Here is a 25,952-nt window from a genome sequence, read left to right as displayed (position 1 = left end):
GTGTCACTTTTTAGCTACTCACAGGCATCTGGTACCATTACTCTGGAAAAAAACCCTCACTCTGTTTCCACTTAAATATTTTATTTAGCCTTAATTACAACTGATGTACTTGGTGTTCAGTGCAGAATATCTAATTGCTCCTGGAGGGAATTAAAATCTACTGAGTACCAATGCTCTTTTTCAGTGGTACCTGGAAGTGGTCCACCTACTAAAGGTGGTTCCTAAAGGACCTAAAGATGGTCCTTCCCATCTTTACTTTGTCCCCATTTCTCCTCAGCAGTTCTTAGATGGAGTCAATTAGTTTAATTTGGGGTTGTCACTCAGCTGATTGTTAACAGATCACATTTTGCTCTCACTGTCATTCACAAATATGCTGTTTCCCATTGGCTATCTGCTTTAATTCTGACATAAAGGTTTTAACTTTACTTAAAAATCTACTGATAACAGTAGGGACTTTCTGGAGTGGTTAGAAAGAAGTCCTCTCCAGATTACAACAGTAAATGAACCAGTGTTTTTCCACGTATGATTTCTACTCTGTGCTCTTTCTGTGTTTCTAATCATTCTCCTCCCCCAAACCTGGCCTCTAAAAACTAAATAATTAAAGGGAAATTGTGTTCTGAAAGGCAATTACTCAAAATTAGCTGTTCTCTTCTACCATAAGGCAGAGTTCCATAAAAATCCTCTAAAAGAATGATCTATATCTGAGAGGTTGAACTGATCTTCCTTCTCCTTTCCCCTCACTTATGATCATCAACTACTCAAAACGCGGGCATTTCCACCAGCAGTGGCACAGCCCAAGCTCCACTTCCCTGCAACACAGTTATATTTATCTGACTAAATTCAATTTAAAACCTGACTGAATCAGAAGGACAGAGTGACTTCAAATCCTGGCTATGAGAATGGAAATGGTAACACAAGATCCAAGATAAGAATAAGAGGGGAAAACAGGCAGACGTGGAGGAGTTCGATTCATTCTTGACTTTTCAAAAAGAACATCACACTAAAGGAACATGACAAAAGGGAGTTGCTGTGTTGAGAAACTCTCATAGAGAAGCTGCTTCCTTGTTTATGTGACTGGCCCAGACCTTCCTGTGTGGCTTTCTGTCCCCTAACTCTTCGTGCCATCACTGGGCTCCAAGAATACTCCTTGGAGCTCCTGGAACAGAGGAAAAACTGGTCCTCTGCGGATCTAGATTATAATAAGAGTTGCCTCAGAGATATTCTTTCTTTTAGAACTCTCTTAGACAAACAGCAATGGCCAAGCCCTCTCACACATCAAGTTTTGCACTTCTTAAATATCTACCACTTGTTTCACATCTTGACACAGCGGCCCTTACAGTATTTTCTTTTCCTAAGGATTTGTTATTTTAAGTTATTTTGAATTCATTGAATCTTTTCTCCATCACAATCATTAAGGAGAAGCTCCCAGGTCAGTATGAAGTGGATTCCTGGTCTCTCATTAACACCTAAATTAGGAGGGAGGAAATGGAAAGATATCAAGGAGAACTTTCTGTAAGAGGGAAGGAAGAATAAGTTTCCACTGTGTTCCACTTCCCTGATAATAAGTTGGCTGAAGAATCATCTATATATGAACAAGCAGAGTTCATATGGAGTGGCAAGGACACAGGGATGTGGGTGAGGGGAAGTGTCAACCCTTGGTTTTAGAGGAGGGGAGAAGACTAACTACGAAAATTGTGTTTCCCTTATGGCTGGCAAAAAATATCAGGCATCTCTGAACCCTTAAGCTTTCAACTGCTTTGGGGCGACTCACCTGATTGCAACCCCCATGGAGGTACCTGTGCTCAGTTTTATGAAGGAGGATACAAAAAAAAGTGCATTTCCATAATGAGTAAATACTCTAGCGCTGCTAATTGGCAGCATTTTGCTCTGCTGTGCTAAATTCTGCTGATAGTTGCAATGGTATAAATCTAGACCAATGCCTTGGGTTGCATCAAAGCTCTGCTGTATTTATCTAGTTGTCAGGAAGAATATTTTCATTCCTAGGAGTGGACACTTTAGGGAGATATTTGGAAAACAAGTGGAATACTGAAACGGCCTCACTGGCTCAGCCTTGTCCCTTAGTTTTCAGATACTTTGATCTCTGTATAAAGACTCACAAATCTCCAGTACTCTGAGTCTCTGAAAGTCCAGCATTGACATAAACTTTGGGAGTTTTGTACCTCATTTCATGACATAAAAATATATTTTGCTAAAGTAGAAGGTCTTTGGGCATCTGTAGCTCACACACAACTGATACACATCTTGGTGGTATCTCTCAAGAGTAAAAACGATAGGAAGCTCATTAAAAGAGAGATCCAACAGGGTTTAAATACCACAGTGATCCCTGGAGATTTTTTTCCCACCATGAAGTAATTTCCAAGACCTCTTCAAAGACTGAAACATTAGAACTGAAAGAAATTACAAGAATGGATGAAATCCCATTTAAGTAAAAAGCCTCAAAACATCCCCTCTTGCTGCACAACCACACCAATGACTCCAAAGCTAAATTCACAGAAGCCTTTCTGTTATAACTTAGATGTTTCCTGTGCTTTTTAGGTCTCACATAAGGACTTCTCAGTGCTTCTTACAGCAGCTTCAGCCCAAAGACTTTTTTTTAATGCACTCATCATTATCTACCTTAAAACAATCAAAAGAGCACAGAGTGAGTGCAATGAGTAGACTGAGAGAGCAGGCTGTCTCTCTGAAGGGATGTGGCCTCCCTGGGATGCTCTTTGTTTTGATTTTTTTTTTTTTTTTTTGCTATTTTAAGAGTGTATTTCAGGTAGGGAGCATTCATTTGGACTTCCCTTAACAAACACATACTTCCAGAGAGGAAAACTCTTCAGTGTTCCTTGATTAATGCTGCTCAGAGGAATACTGCTATTGGTCAGATGCTGGGTGAATAAATATGCAAAGTGTAAATTTTAAATGGGTAAAGTGCAGTTTGGCTTAAGGCACAAAGTATTCTCCTGGAATGTTTGTTACAGATCGACAGCACGGTATGAAGGTAAAGCCTGAGGCTATAAACCTGGTGTTAAAGCTTCCATTTATAAATCAATAATCACTGCAAACAAGACAGCCTGCTCAGCTCTGTGAGTGCCACAACTCTTCCCCGGGCACAGGTTTGGTAAAAAATCCCATGAGGTGTTCACAAAGCGTGACTGACACGTCCTCCCCAAAACTGTGGGGTGCTGGGGGTGGGCACAGGGAGGCACAGCCTGCACAAACACCAACAGGTGAGCTGAGCTGCCTGGAGGAATGAGGAATGAAACATCCAAATCCTCGTATCCTGAGGAATACACGGAGTGGGTACAACCTTGCTCTGCCCTTGCCCCGAGCCAATGCGGAGCCAGGTGACTGCACCGGCACATCCAACACTGAGGACAGCTCAGATCCACCCAAAGGACTCAGATGGGGAGGGCAGAACGAGGGAAGAGCTCTCTAATGTCACCTTCAGCAGGTGAGTTCTGAGAGCATCCAGAAATTTCTGTCCTGAGAGCATCCCTGGAGTAGCGGGATGCTGAACCAGTAACTCAGCTGAGGTGACTAAAGCTGGGATGCACCGTCCAGGAGCTCAGAGCCCAGTCCTGTCTGCCCACTGCTTACCAGTTATCACCTCACCTCACCTCAGAGCCCTGTTTCCAACCTCAGTTCGTTCCCACAGTAGGTACATGAGCCCTGACACGCTGCAGAACACGATTCCACACCGAGAATTACTACCTATTGTTTCAGAAGAGCCAAGCTATTTTCCTTTTCCAAACTGTGGAAATCGCTCCCATTCTCCTCCACGCACACAACTCTCTCTTTTGTTTGTCTCTTAACTTGCTGTGCTTGGCCTCTGGCCAGAGTCCCTCTCTCAGCCCTGATGGAGAGTGACAGCTTGCCTTTGAAGGAAGGCCAAGGCTGCTGTTGGGCTGACCAGCGGGGAGCAATCCAGCCCAACACTCCCTGGCCTCTCCCAGATTGCTCCCCTTCTTTCCCAGAAACATGCAGTCTCGGAAAAGGCAGGGGTTGAGCCAATCACATTTCCCAGAAGAGGTTTTTAAGCAACAGTTGAACTTTAATTGCACACAGAGAACACTGGAGCTGGAAGAGGCATCAGACGATCATCTAGACCATTTTCTTGCCCTACATCACTGAGCACCAGAGAGCTTTGGTAAATCTATTCTCTCTTAACCCAATTCATTCCTATCAGTTCGAGTCTGAATATGGACATGATAACTCATCCATCATACCCTTCATTTCTAACTGGAGTTTGAAATACAGGAAAGCAAACTGTCACTGGTCACTCTGGTCAGGGTGCCTGGACTTTTAGTGTCTACAAAACTCTTCCCTTCTCCCTTGACATAGGGCCTTTACCATCAGCAGAGCAACCCGCCAATACTGACACAGAGAATTGTGGAATATCGTGAGTTGGAAGGGACCCACAAGAATCACAGAGTCCAGTTCCTGGCCCAGCACTCAGACAGATGACCACAGGTCCACTGGCTTTATTTCCCACAGTGTCTTACCTCTTTTTTTGGAAGATCTCCCTCTGGCCATGGAACAGCCCTAATCCCACCGACTTCACAGGTTTAATTTGCTCACATGATAAAACTGCTACACAATGAAATGGAAAAGCTTGTGCAAAACTAAAGCTTGTGCAAAACTGAAAACCTTCCCTGCATGAGACAAAGGCTTTGCAGAGATTCTAATAGTGTATTTCCTGCATTACTATATTTCCTACACACTCATCATAATCTTGGCCTTGGGATATTGCTCATTTCCTATGGTGACTGATCCTCAGCTGGCAAGATGAGAAAAGGTGAAATTGTGATTTTGTTTGGCTGCGGCTAGTTTGTTTTTTTTTTTTTAATTAACCACTTGCTGACAGCATTTTTGTCTCTCACACTGGTGACCTGTAAATGGGAAGGTACAGTGGGACATGTTATTCTCTGATAACACATTTGATTGTTTCAGCTTAAGGGGGATAACTGTGAGAAGGTTTGACAGGTGCTGAAAGTCTTTCCTTTTTTTACCTTTCAGTGTTCCTGAGACACAAAACGAAACCACAAGTGTCCCACTGTAACTGTGGGTTGCCAGTCCTACCCTTGCACTTACCCAGTCGAGGGGTTCATGATGCAACCCCCTTTATCAGTGGATGCTTTGCAGTTGCAGCCCCTCTCCAACGTGTCATGATTCATCCCAAAATTGTGCCCCAGTTCATGAGCCAGTGTGACTGCTGCACCCAGAGGGTTTTCAGAGTGATCCTTAAAAAAAAAAAAATAAACCAACAAAAAACCACCACAAGAGAATTAGTCAAGTTAACATATAAAACCAATTGAAAATACACATTCCCCCTCTAAGGTCCTATTGCTTGTGATTCATAAACTTAGCTACAGTTACTCTGTTGTAAAATCAAGTCAGTTTTAAATTCATCCACTAAATACCAAGTGCAAATTGGGACCTTCAGGATAACCTGTCTGGCCACCCAGTTTCCCCAGCACAATGGACATTTGAGACCACTGAGCAGCTCTGAACATCTGAGTCATCTCTTTCTTAGGGCTTCAAAGGATAATCATTTGTGGGTGAGGGTGAGTGTGACGAGGGGAAAGTGAGAAGATCCTTCATGTCAGGAGGTTAATTACAAATGCAGCAAGAGATTTCACTCAGTCAATTTAATATTCTTCACCCTGTTTCTTTAATATCAGAATGTCCAAGATCTCACAAGCTTTGAAAGAAAAACCAAGTACCTTTGGAAACCTCCTTATTAAAACGAAAGGCCAAAGCAGGTTAAAATCTTCCCTGGCCTCTTACTAAAAATTATGAATAAATATTCTAAATGCTGCATGTGTCAATTTGAAATATCAGCGTTAATCCTTGTTGAAATGCTGATTTTTGGGGCAATTATTTCTGAGATATTCACCTCATGATCTGATTACAGGCTGCTGATCAAAGTGATGTTTTGGCTTAACCACTAAGAGACCTTTCCACATTGATCATTTTCCTTGAGGGAAAAACATCCACTGTACTTGCATGAAAGCTTTCCCTAAAGGCATAAACATGTAATATAAATGCATGATCCACTATTTATCAGTCAGTAAATGGAATTACTATGTACAGCTGCCTGCTCTAAAAGCCTGTATGAATACATTCACTTTAAGTAACTCTTTTAGTATCATCTAAGCAAAACTCCAGACTAAAAAGACAGGTAAAAGTGTCTGAAACATTATCTAGGTATTAATGGAGGCCTCAATACATGACTTGGGGTAGATTTAAAGAGTTTCTTCTTTCATCTGTCTGGGCTAAATTTTTTTTAAGTAAATCATTTCTCAAACAGCAAATAAAATGAAAAAGAGAATACAAGACACTGCTCTTTCTGCTAAACGCAAAGTTTCTCTTTTTAGTTTCTTCCTGAGTTTTAAAATTTTAATATAAAACTTTGTGACAGCCACTTTGAGGGGAGTTTGTCCTGCACATGCCTACATATGGAGATGTCTTATCTAAGTACTGCTCAGATACAGATGGATTTATCTTTGTACACAGTAATTTAAGGAATATTTAGAGAATTCAATGTCATTGAACCTGATGTCATAAAAAGAGAACAGGCTCTCATTCAACTGGAAAAAAAGTGCATGAAGAAAGATTAAGAAAACAATGAAATAATTCCATATAATTTACTGGTGACAGTAAATTACATTGGATGATGTCTTGAGATGAAGGCTATCTGGTCAAGACAGAAACTCCTCTTAAGCACTGAGCCACCCAGACAGACAGCAAACTGAGCTCAGATTTTATTTTTCTAGAATCTTCTCTACTTACTGAACAGAGATTATATTTATCTGAATAGTCTAAAACCGGCAATTAAAAATAAAGGCAAGAATTCACACGGTCCACTCCAGCAGTAAAGCAATAAATGATGTGAAATGTAATTTGGGACTTGAAGAGGCAAACAATGATTACAGCCATGAGGTTCTCATTACTTGCTCAGATCCAGTTGGAATGCAATTTTATCAGCTTCTAGAGGGGGTGTTTAAAGGAAGGAATGTGATGCCTCAGCAAAAGAGGTTATTTGAAGACAGCATAAATGAAGAGTATCAAAACAAACAGTGACATGTCCCATTTGATACTGAGACCGTTTAAGCATCACGAGGACGAAAGAAATGAATAGCAATGTGACTTTGATTTATTCCACCGGGGTCTTTTAAAGTTAACTTGAGCAGTAAAAGTCGTTACCAAACAGTTTCACAACCACTGAATAAGCAACCATCCACTGTTAAGACATTATAAGCTGTTGCACAAAACATGCAGCTGCTTTCAGCTGAACTCTGCTTCATCCCACTGAGATTCACATCAAATCCTAATAATAAAGCACTGTCAGCTACAGCTACAACAGGAAAATACTCTGGTCCTGGTACTTTCCCTGTTCACTCAGGTCATAGAGACAAAGAATCACAGACTGGTTTGTGTTGGAAGGGATATTTTAAGGGTCCTCTTGTTCCACCCCTCTGCCACATCCAGGGACATCTCCCACCAGCCCAGGTTGCTCCAAGCCCCATCCAACCTGGCCTTGGACACTTCCAGGGATGGGGCAGCCACATCTTCTCTGGGCAACCTGTGCCAGGGCCTCCCCACCCTCACAGGAAGAACTTCTTCCTAATATTTGATCTAAATCTCTCCTCTATTAATTTAAAACCATTCCTCCTTGTCCTATCACTCAATGCCCACGTATAAAGTCAGTCTACCTCTTTTTTATACAGCAATTTTACTTTTAAATCCATTAATTCAGTAGGCAAACTTCTGAAACAGAAGAATGACAACTGAATCATGTGTCAAAGACTTGCTTTAATATCAAGTTCTCTTTGGTCTTTCTATGATACCACAGAACCACCACGGTAAAATAAAATTATAATGGTCTTGTTAAAGCTTCTCCCCCTCCGATGACTGCTCTCCCTACTTTGAGTTTCTCTTAAAATTAGTGGGACACTATGTGTCACCTACTGGGACAATTCAGCCCCACAGAAAAGGAGAGATGGGCAGCCTGACAGAGGAATTCAGATCATACAGCAGAGCTGACCGACTGCAGAAAGAGTCGGGAAAATCAGATCAGACAAGAATGACTCCAGATTTTGCATTCAAATGTCATTTCTGATGCAATCTCTCGTCTCTTCTTTCAGCACAGTTTTTAGAGTGTGGGAGCTGTTGGTGCTGAGTGTTTGGGGAGGGATGGGTAAGGGGTTTGCTGAATTATGAGGTTGGACAAATACATTTGAGCACCTCACTTTCCCAGGTTAACAGTTGTTAATTTTTTCATAGAATCACAGAATCGTTTAGGTTGGAAGAGACCTTTAAGACCCATGAGTCCAACCATTTTAAGGTTTATGCCAAAAATTAAAAGGAGACAAAAAACTCATCATTAAGGTCATCTCTGACTGCAGATAAAGTCAAAGCAGTGACTGCAGCCCTGAGAGTGAAATGGATAAAATGGGGCTGTTTGCCTCTTATATGCCTTTACCAAGACTTGGAAGTGCACTGGGAGACCTACCTTTTTTAATCCCTCTTTTCCTCTTTTTCCTTTTGCACCTCTCACCCAGGTACCCAGTGAATAACTGTTACAAACACCAATTAGAGACTCAGTTTCCAAAGCCACCAAGAGCCTGAAACCTTTGTCTCTTCCACAGTTTTGATATGACTTCTCAAATCATATGATTTGTTTCCATCTCTCCTGCACCTCAGCCTCCCTGTCATCTCCCTGGGTGCTAGTTAAGAAGGAAGGAAATGCAGGAGCTTCAAGGGATGGTATCTCTGGGATTACCCTGCCAAATGGATTGCCTTGAGGCAAAAGCTGAGCTTTGGAACCAGCTCAGCCCAGGAAGCTCTGAAGAACCGGGACCTTTAGGACCATGCAAGTGCCAAGCGTTGCGTGTTCCTGAGCCTCCACCTCATTTATGGAGGATCTGCAGCCCAGGTGTCCAGCAGAGCTGGAGAGACCCACCCCCACATCACCTGGGGTGCTGCAAGTCCCAAGGGAGCTGCAGAAAACACAAGGGTGTTTTCTCAGGTGCAAACTGAGCTCAGACAGTACCTAAGGGGGGTTTAGGGAGTCCACAACCCATTTTATTTTAAGTACTTCTATTGTAAAGGTTAATTAAAACTCCTTCCCGCCCACCTTAGCACAAAAAAACCTGTTTAAAGTAAAGAAAAATTAAAATTCTGAAAGAAAATACTCCAGAACTCTTTCCAAATATTGACTAAGGTGCATAGTGGCATGTTCATCGTGTCTAACATCTGACAACAGCCTTGCCAGTAACAGTCTGTGAGAGGCTCAGGTGGAATAAATGCTGCCATGGCTTGTTCCTGCTGCCTGGCAATGCAATAAAACCACTGCTGCAGAGATGGAAAATAAAGCCTAACGCAGGAAACTCTATAAATATAGAATAAAATCAATATAATAAAAGATTCAGGACAGACTGTTGTTGCCTGTAACACAAGTATACCCAAGTGTACAACAAATAGATCTTCTGGTTCTCATCCTTGCCGGCACCTCAGCACCTGATTCGATGACAACTGGGAGTATAAACCCCTTGCAAGGAAGTCATGCTGTATTTTAATGCAATATTTTGATTTTTTTCACTAGGGAAACTATCATTTACAAGCAATCTGAATGGAGATATAAACAATACCAGGATTGAAATCAGGACAGAGTGGGCTGATGTTCCGCTTCAGGATGCAGTTCCATAAAACCTGATACGGTGTCACACCAGTTGGGCCTGTTTGGAGTGCTGTGCTCTTACCACTTACCATGACAACTCCTCCAGACTGCTCTGCAGTGCACATGCTCATGATGGGTGCCATGCCAATGGTGGTCCCTTGGAAGTACACCCCGCTGCAGGAGGGTGGGAGAGGAGAGGAGAGGAAGAACCACAGGATCACTATTCAGTGCCAAGATACCTCCCTGTTATTTCCAGTCCCATGTTTCTGTCCATTTCAAACAAGCATCCCATTTCAAATGTGTCAGCTCCTCAAATTTGCAGGTTTAAAACAATAAAAGCTCCCTGTACTGATAAAAACAGCATCCCTGCTATGAGGAACATCCATCTGATCACTGTTCTTTGGGTTTACTGCTCTAACAGGACTCTCCTTGCCTTTCTTTTTTTCCCCTTTCTGAAGCTGGGAGTAGAAATACAAACATAAAAATGATGTCTCCAGCAAAAAAAAGGGTTATTGTAATGCAGTGGGAAGTTTGTGTGCTACTTGTTTTGATACACAGCCTAGAGTGTAATAATTCCAAACCAAGTATTCTTATACACAGAGAGCCATCAAATATCTCAGGAGAGGCAGTTTGGAGGAGCTCAATTTATTCTTACACAGTTAATGTAAGAAGTAAAGAATTCCTTTTAATTACTAAGACATCAGATATGTTTATCTGTTTAATATAAAGAATAGTTAATTGATCAAAATAATACCTGAATAAAGAAAGAGGGTTTCTTCTTACTTTTTTTTTTCCAAGGGTGTTTTTGCTTTCATAGAATCATAGACTGGTTTGGGTTGGCAGGGACCTTTACTCGACTACTTTAATTCAAGAACCAGCAGCAGGATAAGATATGGATATGATTTAATTTCCAAGTCACAAATTCAAATGAAAGTCCAGTTTAGGCTGCATTTTGATGTTTACTGAAGTCTTTCCACTAAGAAAAAGGTTTCTTACAGAGGCCTTTTAACTCAACATTTGGGCGATGGCAGGACTGCCTTTTTCAGTAACAATTTAGGCTGAGCCCAGTTTAAACTGCTTGTAAATTGCTGAGTGTTTAGCAGCTTATTACACATCTACTGTTCCCCAGGAGTGGTGTGCAGGACAGGCTTTGAGCGACAGGGCAGAGCTCCTTGCAGAGCTGGGCAAGGGAATTCATCTGCTGAAGGGCCCTGCAAAGCATTTTCATGTTTGATGTTTGCAGAGGGGAAACTGAGCACATCTATTCCCCAATCACCAAAATCCCGGGATCAAACACGGTGCCAAACCTACCTTATGAGCTGGGCATTGTCGTGGGGTTTACGAGGTAGCAGCTTCAGCTTTCTCCAGTCCAGGAACTCATGAAGGCTGGTGAAAGGGTCTTGAGAAATAGAGCACTTATCCATGTCATTCCAGACTTCCACTCCGACCAGGGCTACCCGGATGTTTAGTGACCTGTAGAACTGGTGAGGAAAGAAAAACAGAAACCCATCTCTAAAAAGCATTTCAGATCACACTGGATCACAGTATTTCAACAGAAACATCATGAACCTTTCTTGTGGAGGTTAAAACAGCCTCTTCTCCCGGGGCAAAAGCGAACACCTGACAGGACGTACTCAGACAAAGCATTTCCATGCCTTGCAGAGGGGAGCCAACGTTAGCAGCAGAGCTGAGATAACAATCCTAATGTGAGAATAATGTGGAGAAGGATTCCCGAATCGATCAAGCCCAGATTTGGCTGACAGGCTGAGAAAAACACACACTAGATCTCTGTCTTGTTTCTATGCACTACAGTCGCTTGGATAACAGAGACATTTGCTGAGCATCAATTAAGCATGAAAGAAAGAATATATTGCAACATGCAAAATTAGTTTTGAGCAGGTAACATATAAACACCTGTCCTCCGGTAATAAGTCAGCCAGACGATTATGGATGAGGTAGAGGTGTCTTCAGCAGCTTGTTTTTAATCAGGAATGCTTCTCCTTGAGCTATTGCCCTTGAAGTAGCACTTGATAAGTTCTCAGGTAAATTAGGACTCTCTCAGTTATAATTTCACTACTGGACTCCTAATGTTTTCTGGCCCTATGGCCCAATAAATTCTAATTTGCTCAAAAACCACCGTAGAGGACTCTTAGCCTTTACTGTCAAGAAATTACTTCAGAATAAAAAAGAATCCAATGTATGTCTCTTATTGATCTCAGTAAGAGCCATCAACTTCTGCTTCCTTAAACACTGCATATTCTTAATTCTGATCTTTTACTTGATTTCTACATCTTATTAGCTGTGTCTTCACAGGTCCTTTGTTGGACCTGTTACAGTTGGACCTTCCTTTGTTGCTGCAAAGGACTTTCTTCTCCAAATTTCTCCTTAAAATGATCCTCTTATTTTCTACAGGCTGTCTCATAGATGATCATCCCTATCCTCTTCCAAAGTGAAAAAAAATCCTAGCTCTAAATTGTGCCTCTCTTTAGGAACACTGCTTGCACAGATCCATGCATCCCATCGCAGCAGAGCAGAGCTCATGGCTTAGTATATTCAAGGGCATACAAAAGGTTTAAATTTACTCTTTTGATTTTACTGGTTGGAGAAAAACATTGCTCTGAAACACTGGAGTACTAGGAAAGCTGCAGGGTTAGCTCCCTGAAAGGGTGAGTGGACAAGGTTGTGAAAGTTGCTGATCTGAGCACGGTGTCTTTCTTAATTTACTACTTGAAGAAACACAGGTTTCCCAGCAACACCCCTCAGAAAGTATAGTAAGGTTGGAAAAAAGTGAAACAATCCTCATATTCCTACCTTATCAACGTAGTTTGCAATTTCTATCAGCCTCTGTTTGATTTTTTCCACATCTTTGCCTTGTCTCTGAAACTTGGAATGTAAAGGATTAATGTACCAGCAGCACAGATACCACAGTTTCCCCCAAAAGCCACCTTACTCCGCCACCACATCAGGGGTGTTTGGGAATTACAGGGTGAAAAAACCATCAGCAGACTCCTGTTGGATTCATGGGAACACAGTCTGCCTCAGAAAAAGCAAAAGCTACAGGATAGGACTTTGGATCTCAAGGAAAGGTTTTAAAACCTCTAAATCTTACATAGGGATCTTTTAGGGAGTGATGTTTTGGGAAAAACACTCTCCTCTTAGTGGGTGTGCACTTCTAGCAGTGTTCAAGAACACACACACACAAAAAAAATAAAATTAAGGAGCAAACATAATTCAAACCAAGATTTAGATCTTTACCATTCAGCTCATGGGAACATTTGTACAGCCAATGCTTTGTCCTGGCTTTGAAGCTGTGTGTGCAAACCATCAGCCAGTCAGGCGTGTTCCATGAACTGTGATGGTGAAGTGCTGCTTCAAAAGCACTGCCAGCCCCACTGAGGGCAGAGGGAATGGCAGTGAAGACTTCACTTGCTCAAGGAGACCCTGGACAATGAATTAATATTTGGCTCTTGTTCATTATTGACAGATATCCCTGTTACTTGAGTCAAATTCCATGAAGTATTACAAGACATTTTACAATTGACTCAGTACTGTCCTGTCTTAATAATTCCTTCCATTGCTTAGCCCTAGTGAGGGAAAATTATTTACTTCTGAAAACCATCATATTATTGGCTGAAGCACATTACTTGCAGCACCATGGTAACTGATCTGAGTTAACCATTTCCTCCCGAGGCTTCCCATAGCTTTTTACTTTTAAGTTGCTTACCTCCCGATTATCTGCCACAATAACAAGCTCCACATACTTTGTTGTCTTCAGAGTCTCCCTCTTGTACTGTCAAAAAAAATCATGAAAATTGTATTTTGTTTTCAGCCTCAGTACAACAAAGTGCTTGCAAGAGGAGATACACAACATCTCGGATTTCCAAAGGTTTCCCTACACATGAATTTGTGTTGTATTCCTTCTCCTCCTGGAATTTTTCCTTACTTACAAAAAAACCCCCAGGATCTGATCACAGAAAGCAGCTTTCTGCAGTTGAAATGTCTGAGTTATCTTTCCTCGCAGGAGAATATCACCTCTAGCAGAAAGACCTTTGCTGTTTGCAAGGCACACTTCAAGAAGTGATGAGATAACTTCTAACAAACATTTCCTACAATAGACAAACTGGCTACTAAGAAAAATGAGAGATAAAGGGATACTGAGTGAAGCAGAGAAGAGGTCAAGAGGTCAACTGATAAATTATGTAGGAAGAAAAACCCAGGAATAAAAACCACAGAAAAAAAAGCAGAACCAACTGTCAGTGTCTGAGGAAGCAAATTAATACTCTAAAAATGGAAGGCATACATTGAATTTTGGATCTGCATGTTCATATAAAAGAGCTGGTCGTGACACTTGCAGTTCTAAATGCAGATCTGAAAAAATCAGGATGTTTAGCTTAAAAAAAAAATGCAGTGAAGAAAGTGAAATGATTTTGCAACAGTACAAACCATAGCAAAGATCCTCTGCTACCCTAAATTTTAGTGACCTATTAATGCCTGTAAAAGTTTTGATTTACAGCAGCTGAGCATCTATTCTGTCATGTGTCTGGAATAAGACAGTTAGGGAAAAGAGATCTCAGCAGAATATCTGATCTTCGTGCCAGAACTTAAGGGGCTTAAGCAGATGTCTGACCTACTACTGACCACGATGTCTTGAACTAAACCAGTGTTCTGTAACCTAAAACATGACCAGAGCTTTCCAAAGAAAACTGTTCCAAGGCAAACTGTGTGAACCCCTAAGCTCAGCCAGTGTTGGACATCGCTTTCCAGCCAAATTTCACAAAGTTTGCTTCACATTATCTTTGTTATCTGCAGATTAATGACTTTGGATGTTTGACAAGAAACCTCGTGTTTAGAGGAAAGTGAACAGTGTAATCTTTGGTAACTGATTTTTAAACTCATATTTAACAGCCTTACACAGCCTTCCAACTGCAATAACTGGGAACGTGTTAAATTCCATTTGGATGGTGTTTATGAACAGAGAGAGGAGTAAAAGCTATTGTTAATGAACTAAACATCAAGGATACAAACCCCTCATAGGATTGCACTTATCAGGGGGTCTGTCAAACGAGCTGAGGTAGATGCTCTCACAGCTTCTGGTGTTTGGGTTCTCTGTCCCTTTGTTGTGCTCTGCTGGAGCCCACTGTCACCTCCACGGGGTCGTGGTGTGTGCACATGGCCCTGCCTCGTCTGCCACACGGGGCAGCAGCAGTGCCTGCTGATGAGCTGGCTGGAAACCAGGACATCAAGAAGTCAGTTTGTCCCCTCCTGCTGCTCCTGGAACAGCAACAGGTGCAGTACAAAGGACCTGTGATGTCTCAGAAGACTCCAGCAGAACCTACAACGCTCTGGCAGAGCTCGGTTTCATAGAGCCACAGAACGATTTGGGTTGGAAGGGATCCTAAAAACCATCTTGTTCTACCTCCCTGCCATGGGCAGGGACACCTTCCACTAGCCCAGGTTGCTCCAAGCCCTGTCCAACCTGGCCTTGGACACTTCCAGGGATGGGGCAGCCACAGCTTCTCTGGACAAGTTATTCCCTGCAAAATACATCAGACACCAGTGAGATGTCACATAAGGCAAATGACCACGTGGGTGTGGTTTGTGGAATTGATCTCTCAGGCACTGAAGTCTAACATTGTCCTGAAATTTATTACAAGGTCCTGAAGAGAGATGAACGCCCAAGGTGCCTCCCACCCTCTTCCAAATGAAGAAGAGAAAATGACACAGGAAAATCCAAGTACAAAGATACAGAAAAAGCTCTGTTACATCAGTCAGTTTAAAACATTTACTTCTTACCAAGAGTAAAACTGTCTGGACTGGAGAGAGTTTGCTGCAGAGAAACTGGCTAGCACTGTATCATCACATAAACCTCTGGTGACTGCCTTGCATAACAAGTCTGTTCCCGAGATTTACCCAAAGGCTATGTGCCTTCCTAGGATACAATATTTATTTATAAAATATACCCAATTATGACCTTTTTCAGCTTGCTCTCTGCAGCCAGCTGCACCAATGCACAGCCCTCTGCCTGAGCTAATCCCTCAGAACTGAAATGAAGAGTCAATAATAAAGCCGTGACAGATGTACAGATGGGAGACAATGTGCTTTGTTCCACTGACTGTCATCTTTCTCCCCTGCTTCTACCACACCTGATTCTACCACAAAACTGCTATCCCATGCAGCTGCAGCCATTCCTCAAGCCTCACTGCCTGGGAATTAGCATGGCTTGGGTTCACACTGCAGTGGTGCAGCCTCTCTCGTTCTCTGTGAGCCACTTGTCCCAAACAACCCATCTGTGCCCACCAGCACCATCACCACGGCTTTTTGTGGCTACAGAGAAAATTCCACACTGCAGGGACTATCCTGCACATTGGCCTTGCTCTCTGTAAGATCCTATCTCAATGGAACTCAACTGGAAAACGCACTCCCTGCTGCAATTTGAGGGTCCACTGAGTCATGAAATGATCCAGTATTTATAGTGCCCCGGCTCCAGTGGGGCAAAACGTGTCTGCAAGACATCTGTGCATCACCTGAATCGCTCTGTTGAGGCTCATGTTTGGATCTGGGAAGCTGAGTCTGCTGCGTGTCCCGTCATTTATCTGCACTTACATCTAACCCAAAGGTTAGACTGACTTTGTGATACACTGATCTCACATTTCAGCTCTGCTCAGTAAGTGTAGGTAGTTAAGTGAAGAGTCAGGGGAAAGCAGTGAACAAAAATCTCCCCCTGAACTTAAGACTTGATTTCTGCTTAGTTCTGTCACCCTGTGGAGTTTGGAGCAGCCTTGTGTCTCCCTACTTTGCAGGTCATCTTTATTCAGTGTGTCCTGGCAGTCTGCTTAGCTGATGACAACACTGAAATATGAAAACTCACTCCACACATTACATTTGACAACTTTCGAAATTCCTACATTAGAAGCGTATCCAAGACACTCATTATGTATATTGTACCTATCCATATGATGTGACTGTTGACAGGTTTTGTAATTATGCCCACTGAACCACAGCAAAAATAGTTTTCAGATATTCAAAGTGAAGTCTGGGATGTAGCTGAAGCCATCAACAAAATGTGAGAACCATAAGGGTGATAATAAATTGCTTTGGCTATATCAGTTTGTTACGTGCACACATTTTATTTCAGTGTTGCACTGATTACTTCAGTGAAATTCAGTCAGAAGTCACAAAGAATTCAGGGAAACCTTAATACAGTTATAATGAAGTTATGAAAAGTACTTTTCCAATACTTTCAACCTACAGATATTTTTAGGAATGCATTTAATTCTTAAAACTGTGTATGCAAAGGCTAATACTTTAGATGTAATATTTAATATTCCTCAAATGTAAAATAATTCTACTACAAAAATAATGTCTAGGGATGTAGTTTAGGTTGCTTTCCTTAACAGCTAACCTGATGTAGAGACTTAGTCCCACATGCAAGTACAAATTCCCATATGTGACATTTAATAAATGCTGAGGGCAGATTTGTATCGTTATATAATTTCTGAACACCTAAAGCAGCCTTTTCTACAGTCCTCATCCAATATACAGACAAACTTATTGCAGCATTTCCTCTTCCTGGTTTTTAGCTCATTTAATTTTCTCCAGTTTCCATTAGCATTTCACATGAAGTGCACTTCTGCCTACCACAAAAGCAACTGCAATAATACATCTGTAAAATAATATGGTGAGAATTTGTTTTGTCTGCATGAAAGGTTTTCCTACCAGAAGGTAACGTTTCAAAAGCTGATATTAGCAAAGCATCACAGCTCTCATGTTCTCCTCCACCACCTTCGGTGGGCAAGAGCTTTTCCAGACACTGTTCAGTACTCTTAGGGGGTCTTAAATTCTGGTTATAATCATGCAAGAAACAAAATATATTACCATAATATGGTGAAAATACTATGTTGAAAAGAAAGTAAAAAGCAAGTTATGCATGTAGAATGGGAAAAAATAATAAAGCTTTAACAAGTAATTTCAAGCCTGCACTTAAGCAGATGACACCCACAGCTGATGATGTGGGTTCATGGTTTGCTCAGCAGAGACTCTTTGTAACAGAGTTTTAACGGGCAGCAATATGGAAACGCTGCCAGAAATGTACTCAACCAACCAGACACATAAAAGTGCATCATCCACCTACCCTGCCAGCTTGAGAATGGTGTGATGTGTCACTGTCATCAGCTCTCATGGCAGAGATGTCCAGCTGGTGGCCACAAGATCCTGGGGCTATTTTCAAACTCTCTGCTCGGTAGATCTTGTGTTCGCTTGTAGCACCTTCTAATGGCTCCAGAATGTAGCTTTTGTTTCCAAACACAATAATTCCCCTGGGACAGAGGAGAGCAGAGTAAGATGCATGGTTTGGAACTACAACAAAGTTACAACAGATTTAATAATGATGGAGTATGAGAGAGCAAAACGCTGATTTACAATATCATGGTCGAGCGGAGCAGGAAACATCAAAGCTGTATATTTGTCATTGCAGCACACTATACTTTAAAAGAAGCAATGGCTCACGGAAAATTTGTCTCTTCTGAAGTGCTGCACTGCAGAGCAAAATTATATTTGTGTTTTATTTGTTTTCCATCCTCCTGGTGATGCACTGCCACTGCTGAGGGAGTCATGGAGCCCGTGCTTTCGAGGTCCCGTGGCAAATGGGACCGAACAAAAGCCTGGAGAAATGCCTTTGTAAGGAAAAGCACAGCCTGAAACCATCCATTATGGTCTGCAGTGAGCATTACACCTTTAGACCAAACACTGATGGGAGCATTGGCTCTGCCAGATGAAAGAGGCATCGTGGTGTCAGAGCGGTTATTAAATATTGCACAGCGGGGCAGCAGAGGGAAGCTCAGATATATTAACAGTGGATCGCTGTTTAACTCATTTTACTGCCCAAAATAATAATTTTGACAGCAATAGCACCTGCTCTCTGAGGGTCTCAGATTTTCCATCCATGACAGAGCTCTTGCTGCACTACTTTATGCTGAAAAGAGGAAAGAGGGGTTAGGAAGAGAGACAAGGCGGTGATCCAAGAAAGATGTGGAAGAACTTAGGACATGTAGCAATTCTGGGTTTTATGTGCTGCCTCCTAACCCAAAAACCTCTCCCCCTGTATGCTCCAGACAACTCACCAAATAAAAAAGACATTTTTTGGTTCTTGTGCTGGGTCCTGGCCTGTTAGTCTAAGATGCTACAGCAAAACAAAGCTGACAAAAGATTGGGTATGTGACAGTCTGAGACAGCTGGGGCTGCTCAGCCTGGAGAAGAGGAGGCTCCAGGGAGAACTCAGACCCCCTTCCAATGCCTGAACGGACTCCAAGAGAGCTGGAGAAGGCCTTAAGGGACAGGACAAGGGGGAATGGCTTCCCACTGCCAGAGGGCAGGGTTAGATGGGATATTGGGAAGGAATTCTTCCTTGTGAGGATGGTGAGGCCCTGCCAGAGGTTGCCCAGAGAAGCTGTGGCTGCCCCATCCCTGGAAGTGTCCAAGGTCAGGTTGGACGGGGCTTGGAGCAACCTGGGATACTGGAAGGTGTCCCTGCCCATGGCAGGGGTGGGACTGGATGGTCTTCAGGTCCCTCCCACCCCAAACCATTCTGTGATTCCATGACCTTTCCAGTTCTAAGGAAGCTGCTCGTTCAGCCCAGCACAGCAAACACAGAGCAGTGTGGGAGTCCATGGCCTGCCCATGCTAGAATAGGATTTCTGGTACCATGTGACACAAAGTAAGATCCTCTCCAGCAAGATCTCTGGACTGACTAATTATAACTGCAACTGTAGACCCCAAAGTAAGAAAACTCCTGTACATCAGGACTGGCACAGCATTAGAAGGCATGAAGTAGGTTTGCAGACAAGGCTCAGGTAGAAATTACTAAGTAAGGAAGGAATTTACCATTCTGTGCCTGACTTGCATCCTGACCACATTCTGTCAGCCACACAGGAGGGTCCTACATAATTCCTACATGGAGCTGGACATCAGGTTTTGTAGGGTACCTGTGTGACTATATAAAAACCCTCTTTAAAACCAATTTCTCTTTACTAAACTATGGATAAACATTTTTTTGTGAAGTGTTGTAAAAGTTTATCAATTAGACACTACACTGGCCACTACACTTCATTATTAATCTCTTCCCTGTCTTTAAATTAGGAAGGTTTTGAACCCTTAAGCACTGGCAAAGGTTCAGCAGCAGTAATTACAATGGACCTACCTGGAACTCCACGAACCTTTTATATGCTAATAAACAGCAACCATTTTCAGCCCAAAACTGGCTGTATTTTATTAGTGTGTCTTTTTAGGTGTATTAGAAGTGCCTACCCTTCTTATTTCTGTCTGTGTTGAAACAAAGGTAAGATACTACAACCATTTGGAGATCAATACATGTCACTACACAATGCTTTTGCAGAAAGCTAAAAAAAAAAGAAGCAGGCTAATGATATGATAAAGACTGATTTAAAGATAGAAAGCAATGTTATTGGGAAAAAGCTGCCTTAGTTATTCCAAGATACGATGAAGAAACTCAAAGTCTTTGGTCTCCTAACCAGTTGACTGCAATATTCATTCCAAGCTGCACAATCTTGCTACAGAACATCATTAACACCAGTTCAACCAAACCAACACACAAGCATTCCACCGTTACTAGGAGAGCTAAAAGCCCAAGAGAAAAAAGAAGACTGGAAAGCCGTGATATTTAAGTCTGTACAACAGCATTTAGTGATGTGAACCAAGGCTGATAATTCATTTCTAGCTTCCTCAGCACCCGTGGCAGATCAGGTAAGATATATTCCTCAGCCATCACACAGCAGGCTGTGGGTGATGGATCACAGCTGGAAAAGCAGGACTGATTTATCACAGGGCCTTTGCAGCTTCCAGCCAGGATACAAAGAGCATCCATGACATACGAGAGACCTCTGAGAAGGTCACCCCTGATTTGAGTAACCTTACACCCCACACTTCTAAATTATTATCAGACCTGCCTTGTTCCTTGGAGAATTTAGGAAACTAGGACAATATATTCCCTTTACTCCAATAACCAGCAACTCTGTAATCAGCACAATCAAATAAGGATTGCTGTCTTTGCCTTGTGCAATTAATCATTTAATTTTGGAGGCAGCTGCAATGAGCACTGGAGGCAGGAGTCCATTAGTCACTGTTTGAAATGGGCCAGCCCTGTACTATAACCAATATAAAACCATGAAGACTTTTATTTTAACATTAAACTTATACTTCTTAGAACGTTCCCCTTAAAAACTAGAGACTTAAATAATTTTCTTTAGTTATAAACACACCAGGAAGGGAGAGACTTAGAAGTATTCTTTTACTGGATAGAGTTCTTTCTACCTTTTTTTTCCCCTCTATTTTAAAGCCAGCATCTTGTTTTCAGGAGTTCATATCCAAAACGTGCCACATCAATGTCAAGTTTCCAAAGTATCCCTTGAATACCCAATTATTGCCTAAAACAACTAAATAACCATTTCTTTACCCCTCATTTTCTTTAGCTGAAGAAGATATGGACAAATGATCACATAACAGTGATTAATTTGTGTTTTTACCGAGCACATCAGACTCAGGGCTGTCTGACTTCCACCCCAAGCATGAGCCTTTGAGGACAGTTCCACCTTTGCATGTGGAGCACTCCCATGGTAAAGAAAATCTGCAGATTCGGCATAAAGGCAAACATACTTTTTATTTAAGGCACACTTATCCCTTGAGTGCTGCCTACAGGATATCAGCACTTGGCTTGTGACCATCTGTAATAAGATAATGAATATCAAATATGAACTTTCTTGGCCAGCTCTCTGGTTTTGACTCATTTTCTTTTCCTACAATTGCGTTTTCCCCCCACTGACCAGTGCCAAGTACAGCACCTTAAAAATGTAACTAGTCAAAAGCTACGGTTTCTTTCTTTCTTTCTTTGGCCTGAACCAAAAAAAAAAATCTCCCACTCATTCAGTGCTAAGAATTTGATGCAAATAAAATAAATCCATAACTACTCTTTCCCTCCACTTTTGTCTGGTGTTTCAAAGAAGCCTCTGTTACTCCTTCACCAGTTCTGCCTCCCTCTTGAACACAGTTCTCCCACGTGTCTGGGTCATCCTACAGCCCCCAAAGTGCAAGATGGTACAACTTTTCTGTTTTTCAGGAAGTATTATTGCTAAATAATATAAGGTGTTCCAATGTGACAAATAGTAAGTACAGAAAATTCCAAAAATCATACAAGGAAGCCCAAAGGAGCTCCAGCATCCTGTGAGGACTCAAGAAGTGGATGGTCTTTAAGACCAACTTTTATTCAAATCTGTGGCATTTCTACCAGGCAAAAAAAACCTACCAGAATTCCCAAGTTTATGAATATTTGGGAAAAAAAATGCACTATAAAGTATTCAGTTTTTGGTCTCCAGGTGTCTAATTCGTGCCATCTGAGATTTCCCCAATCCCAAACCTAACTAATGCTGGGAAGTCAGAAAGATCTTGCAAATGAGCTGAGCAGGAAACAAAGGAGACAATCCAAACCCTACCTAAGCCTATCACTCTGTCTTTTCCATCACTGGTAGCAGAGAGGGAGGAAAAAAAATCTTTATACCATGCAGCATGTCCAGACAGTGGTTCACAGGCTCCAAGCCAACTGGAAGCAGCTCCAGTGTGGTCTTGAGCCTGAGCTAATTTTTTACTCTGCCTCTCAACAGGGTTTGGTTCGTGCTCATGTCTGAGGGTCAGCACCAAACCAACCACACATCCACGTTGCTGATGGTCAGCTCTGGACATGGACAAGTAGTTGGTCTTTGCCTCTTGTACTCCCTTATAAGGACACATGGGGAACGTGTCTGTGAGATGGGAGAACTCTCTCCATCTCAAAGAAAAAGAAATTAAAACATAACTTATATAATTAGTCTGCTATTAATTGCTGTTTAACTCGCCAGGAATCTCTCAATCAGGGAAATGTAATTTTAATGGAATAATTCCACTATTTAAACTGTCGATAAAGTCAAATGTGATATCCTTTTCTTTTCTCTCTTAAAAATTAAAACCAAAACAAAGGCTAAAGCAAGACCAGCCATATTTCATAAATCAACAGGCTTTAGGAAATCTCAAAATATAAATGGGATTTTTCTTTTCCAACTTGTCAGCAGAAGCAAAGGCCCTGCCAACATAAACCATCAACACATACTTGTCTGAGAAATTGTGATGCTGAAGTAAAACTTGGCTAAAACAGCATTATATGAAACTATTATATATTATTCTGCTGCACTATCCAGGGGAAGTTAAGTCAATCGATAAACCTGAGATCCACAAGTACAATTAAACATTTGGTTTTAATGAAGCTCACAGTTCTACTCATTTCTAAACAATAATAATAAAAACCTCTATCACCACTGGAAGAGGAATGCTCTCGGTTTGCAAGGAATTAATTAGAGGGCTCTCGTGCTCACACGCCACACACTCACAGGCCCAGTGGAACCTTGCAGTGCTCACGTGCCACCTGAAAATCTGCAGGATCCTCACTGCCCATTTAATGCCACAGCTTCAAAAGGAAAGGGGCTGATCCCACAGCTGTGCCACGGATTTCAAGGAGTTTTAGGTGGAGAGGTAGCAGAGCTGAAGCCTTGTGGCCCTGGAGTGCTGTTCTCACGGTGCTCGTGGTGCAGCAATCCCTCCCTGCAGGGTTTCTCTGCAGGCACCGTGTCAGGAGGGGATCCACACAGTGAGAGGGCATTTTTTTTGTTTATTTTTCTTCCACATTCTTCATTCTCGGGACTTTGTCTAACAAATTCCCAGGCAAGTAAGCAGGCAAACAAACAAAAGAGGAAGAAAAATGAAGTGGTGAACGAAAACTTCACTTTTAGGCCGTTTTAATAAGTTGCAGATGAATACGAGTGGGATAAATGAGCAAGATGATCTATTGACTGTTTTCCTAATGGGATAGCTGATATTTAGATATTTTCCAAATGGTCTGGTCATTCTTTAACTTTAAAGGACCGGGAAATACAGACTCTAGAGGCAGAAGTACTCCTGTCTCCATCACTACCCCTGGAAAGGCAAGTCACCTCTTCTGCATCAGCTCCTCACCTTTAAAAAGGGGTAAATTTTAGTAACCAAAAAAATAATTATCTATTGGTGAAGAGCACAACACAACAGACAAATAAACCCTCTACCTTCAACACTGCACAGCCAGATTCCATTAAAATAACCAACCTGACCCAAAGCAACGAAGGGTAACGTCTCAAAGAGAGGTGAGAGCAGTAGCATTGTTGTTTTTACGTATTGCAGGAGTGGTGGTGGTGTTCTCACACAGACACATCATTACTCACATGTTGGTTTTGTTTATTTCCCATCCAATGCCTTTCATTAACCTGGAAATATATTCTCTAGCACAGTGTCTCAAACGTGGTCATGGCCAGAGACTGCTGTAGCACACACTCAATCCTTTCTCAGTGCAAGACAGATCTGTGCAGAGGGAATGCAGATTGGTCTGCAACTCTGACGCCTGGAATTTAAGCAAGGAGTTACTCAAATGGAAGGTGATAAAAATGCAACCTCATGCCCAGCATTTGTGTTGCAAGAAACAACAAGTTTGCTGTCACGGAAAGTGTTACATGTGGGTTCAGCTGGGAGGGTGACAAACCAGACCAAGAGGAGCAGAGAAAAATGAAGGAGGAAAGAGATGCTGACCTTGGTGTCAATTTAGTGAGCAAGTTTTATAGCTCTGTGCAGGAAACAGCGTGGTTGATTCAAACTTGCACATCACATTAAGTGCCAGACCCAGACTGGGTGGAGAAGGGAGAGGCTCAAACAGCCAGGTAGGATCATCAGCCATGCCTGTCCTTGCAGCAGCAGAGATCCCTGTGCACGTGGGGACAGAGTGCACACAGTGGTCACAGGATGGACATGCTGATCCCAGAGGTGATGGTGATCCAGGAGCTGTTCACCCCTCCAACAGGCAGCACTCAGGAGCTATGAAACCCCAGCAACTGAATGGGTTTTAATGCTAAGCTCAAAATCCTCTAGTAGTCTCACGGTCAGATAAATTACAAACTGTGTGGGATGTTTATGTGAGCTAAAAGCTCTTAGGAAATTGGGGAGGAAAAGCACACACAGCCAAACCAGTGCTTTTCTCAACTGTGATTTTCTCCCAACTTAACTTTTGGATGAAATCTCCCCTTCCATGGGGAAATTATGCTTGAGAACTCAGGAGGAATTTATACTTTTTTTTTTTTTTTTCCTCACTGGTTTCCTACTTCCTTTCCTTTTTAAAGTAGCTGATGTCTGGAGTGTCACATTTAAATGCCCTGTTCAGCTGACTGTGTCTGGGATACAGTGAGTTCAGCCAGACCATTTGAAAAATGGATGGCTCTGGTATTGGCAGCCTCATGTACCATCACTGTGGAATCCCAGTAAAAATGAGCATCTATTCCCTTCTGGGGCCTTATCCCATCCCTGTCACTGTGGGCACAGACTCTTGCAGCTGCTGGTGAGGCTGGACAACGACTGAGTGCTCTTTGAGTGTCTGAGTGGGTTTATTATCCAGGAATTGGGCGCCTCTGAGGGATTCTTAGGCCGTTCAAACACATTTTCGATGTTTCAGAACGAAAAGGCTTCCTGCAAGATTTATCTTTTTAAACTACTGAGGCGTTTCTGAGAGCACGTCCCAAGCTCCCCCACAACAAGAGGTCACTGCAGATGCCTTTGTAGCTGCACATTCCCGTGCCAGAGTCCTCTGCCAGCCCCTGGACTACGGGGGTTTGTGCTGCAGTTTTCCCTGTGTTTGCTGCATTTTGCACTCACAGAGAAAGCAATGAGGGAAAAATCATTCAAGTCTAAACAATTTTATCACAGAAGATGTGAGTGGTGGCCACAGGCCAGAATTATTTGCTAAAAACTTGAAGGGCCTCCAGGCTAGATAAACAGGAGGGTATTTCTTGGGGACAGGAAGGAAACGGACTTGACTTTGAGATACCTTCACCTTCCCACAAGCCTTGACAGTCTAATTGGCTTTCTTATCCATATGGAGGCACCAGAAATGCTGATTACCCATTGTTCCCATTCCCTGTGTTCAGCATTTACTGTCTCCTCTCTGCCATTCAGCCCTTCCTTCCCCAGAGAAGCCAGCAGGATACAGATTATGGCATGATTATATTCTCCTCTAACCTGCATTTTAGGCAGCTATCAGTGTCAATCCAAGTATTTATGCCATTGTACTCCTGTGTGAAACGAGGAGCTTGAATGTTGTGTCTGGGAGGCTGTAACAGAGTTGGAATACCTGTGTGCCTGTGTGTGAGAG

At 42.3% G+C, this 25,952-nt stretch overlaps 1 protein-coding gene across 1 annotated transcript in view; it reads right to left on the bottom strand.

Moving 5' to 3' along the window:
• ADAM12 (ADAM metallopeptidase domain 12) overlaps positions 1–25,952 on the bottom strand; it is a 165,163-nt gene that overhangs the window by 45,007 nt on the left and 94,204 nt on the right. The window contains exons 5-10 of the mRNA XM_027903075.1: positions 17,823–18,006; positions 13,416–13,481; positions 12,503–12,574; positions 11,003–11,172; positions 9,781–9,865; positions 5,101–5,249 (exon numbers count right to left, since the gene is read on the bottom strand). Of these exons, the coding sequence (XP_027758876.1) occupies positions 5,101–5,249; positions 9,781–9,865; positions 11,003–11,172; positions 12,503–12,574; positions 13,416–13,481; positions 17,823–18,006 (726 nt within the window). The remainder of the gene's footprint in view (positions 1–5,100; positions 5,250–9,780; positions 9,866–11,002; positions 11,173–12,502; positions 12,575–13,415; positions 13,482–17,822; positions 18,007–25,952) is intronic.

The sequence above is a fragment of the Empidonax traillii genome, unplaced genomic scaffold (assembly GCF_003031625.1).
Source record: "Empidonax traillii isolate 1590-97213 ecotype Southwest subspecies unplaced genomic scaffold, ASM303162v1 scaffold929:size235512, whole genome shotgun sequence".
Lineage (NCBI taxonomy): Eukaryota > Metazoa > Chordata > Aves > Passeriformes > Tyrannidae > Empidonax > Empidonax traillii.
The sequence above is the reverse complement of the archived record's forward strand: the minus strand, read 5'-3'. Positions and strand labels throughout refer to the sequence as shown.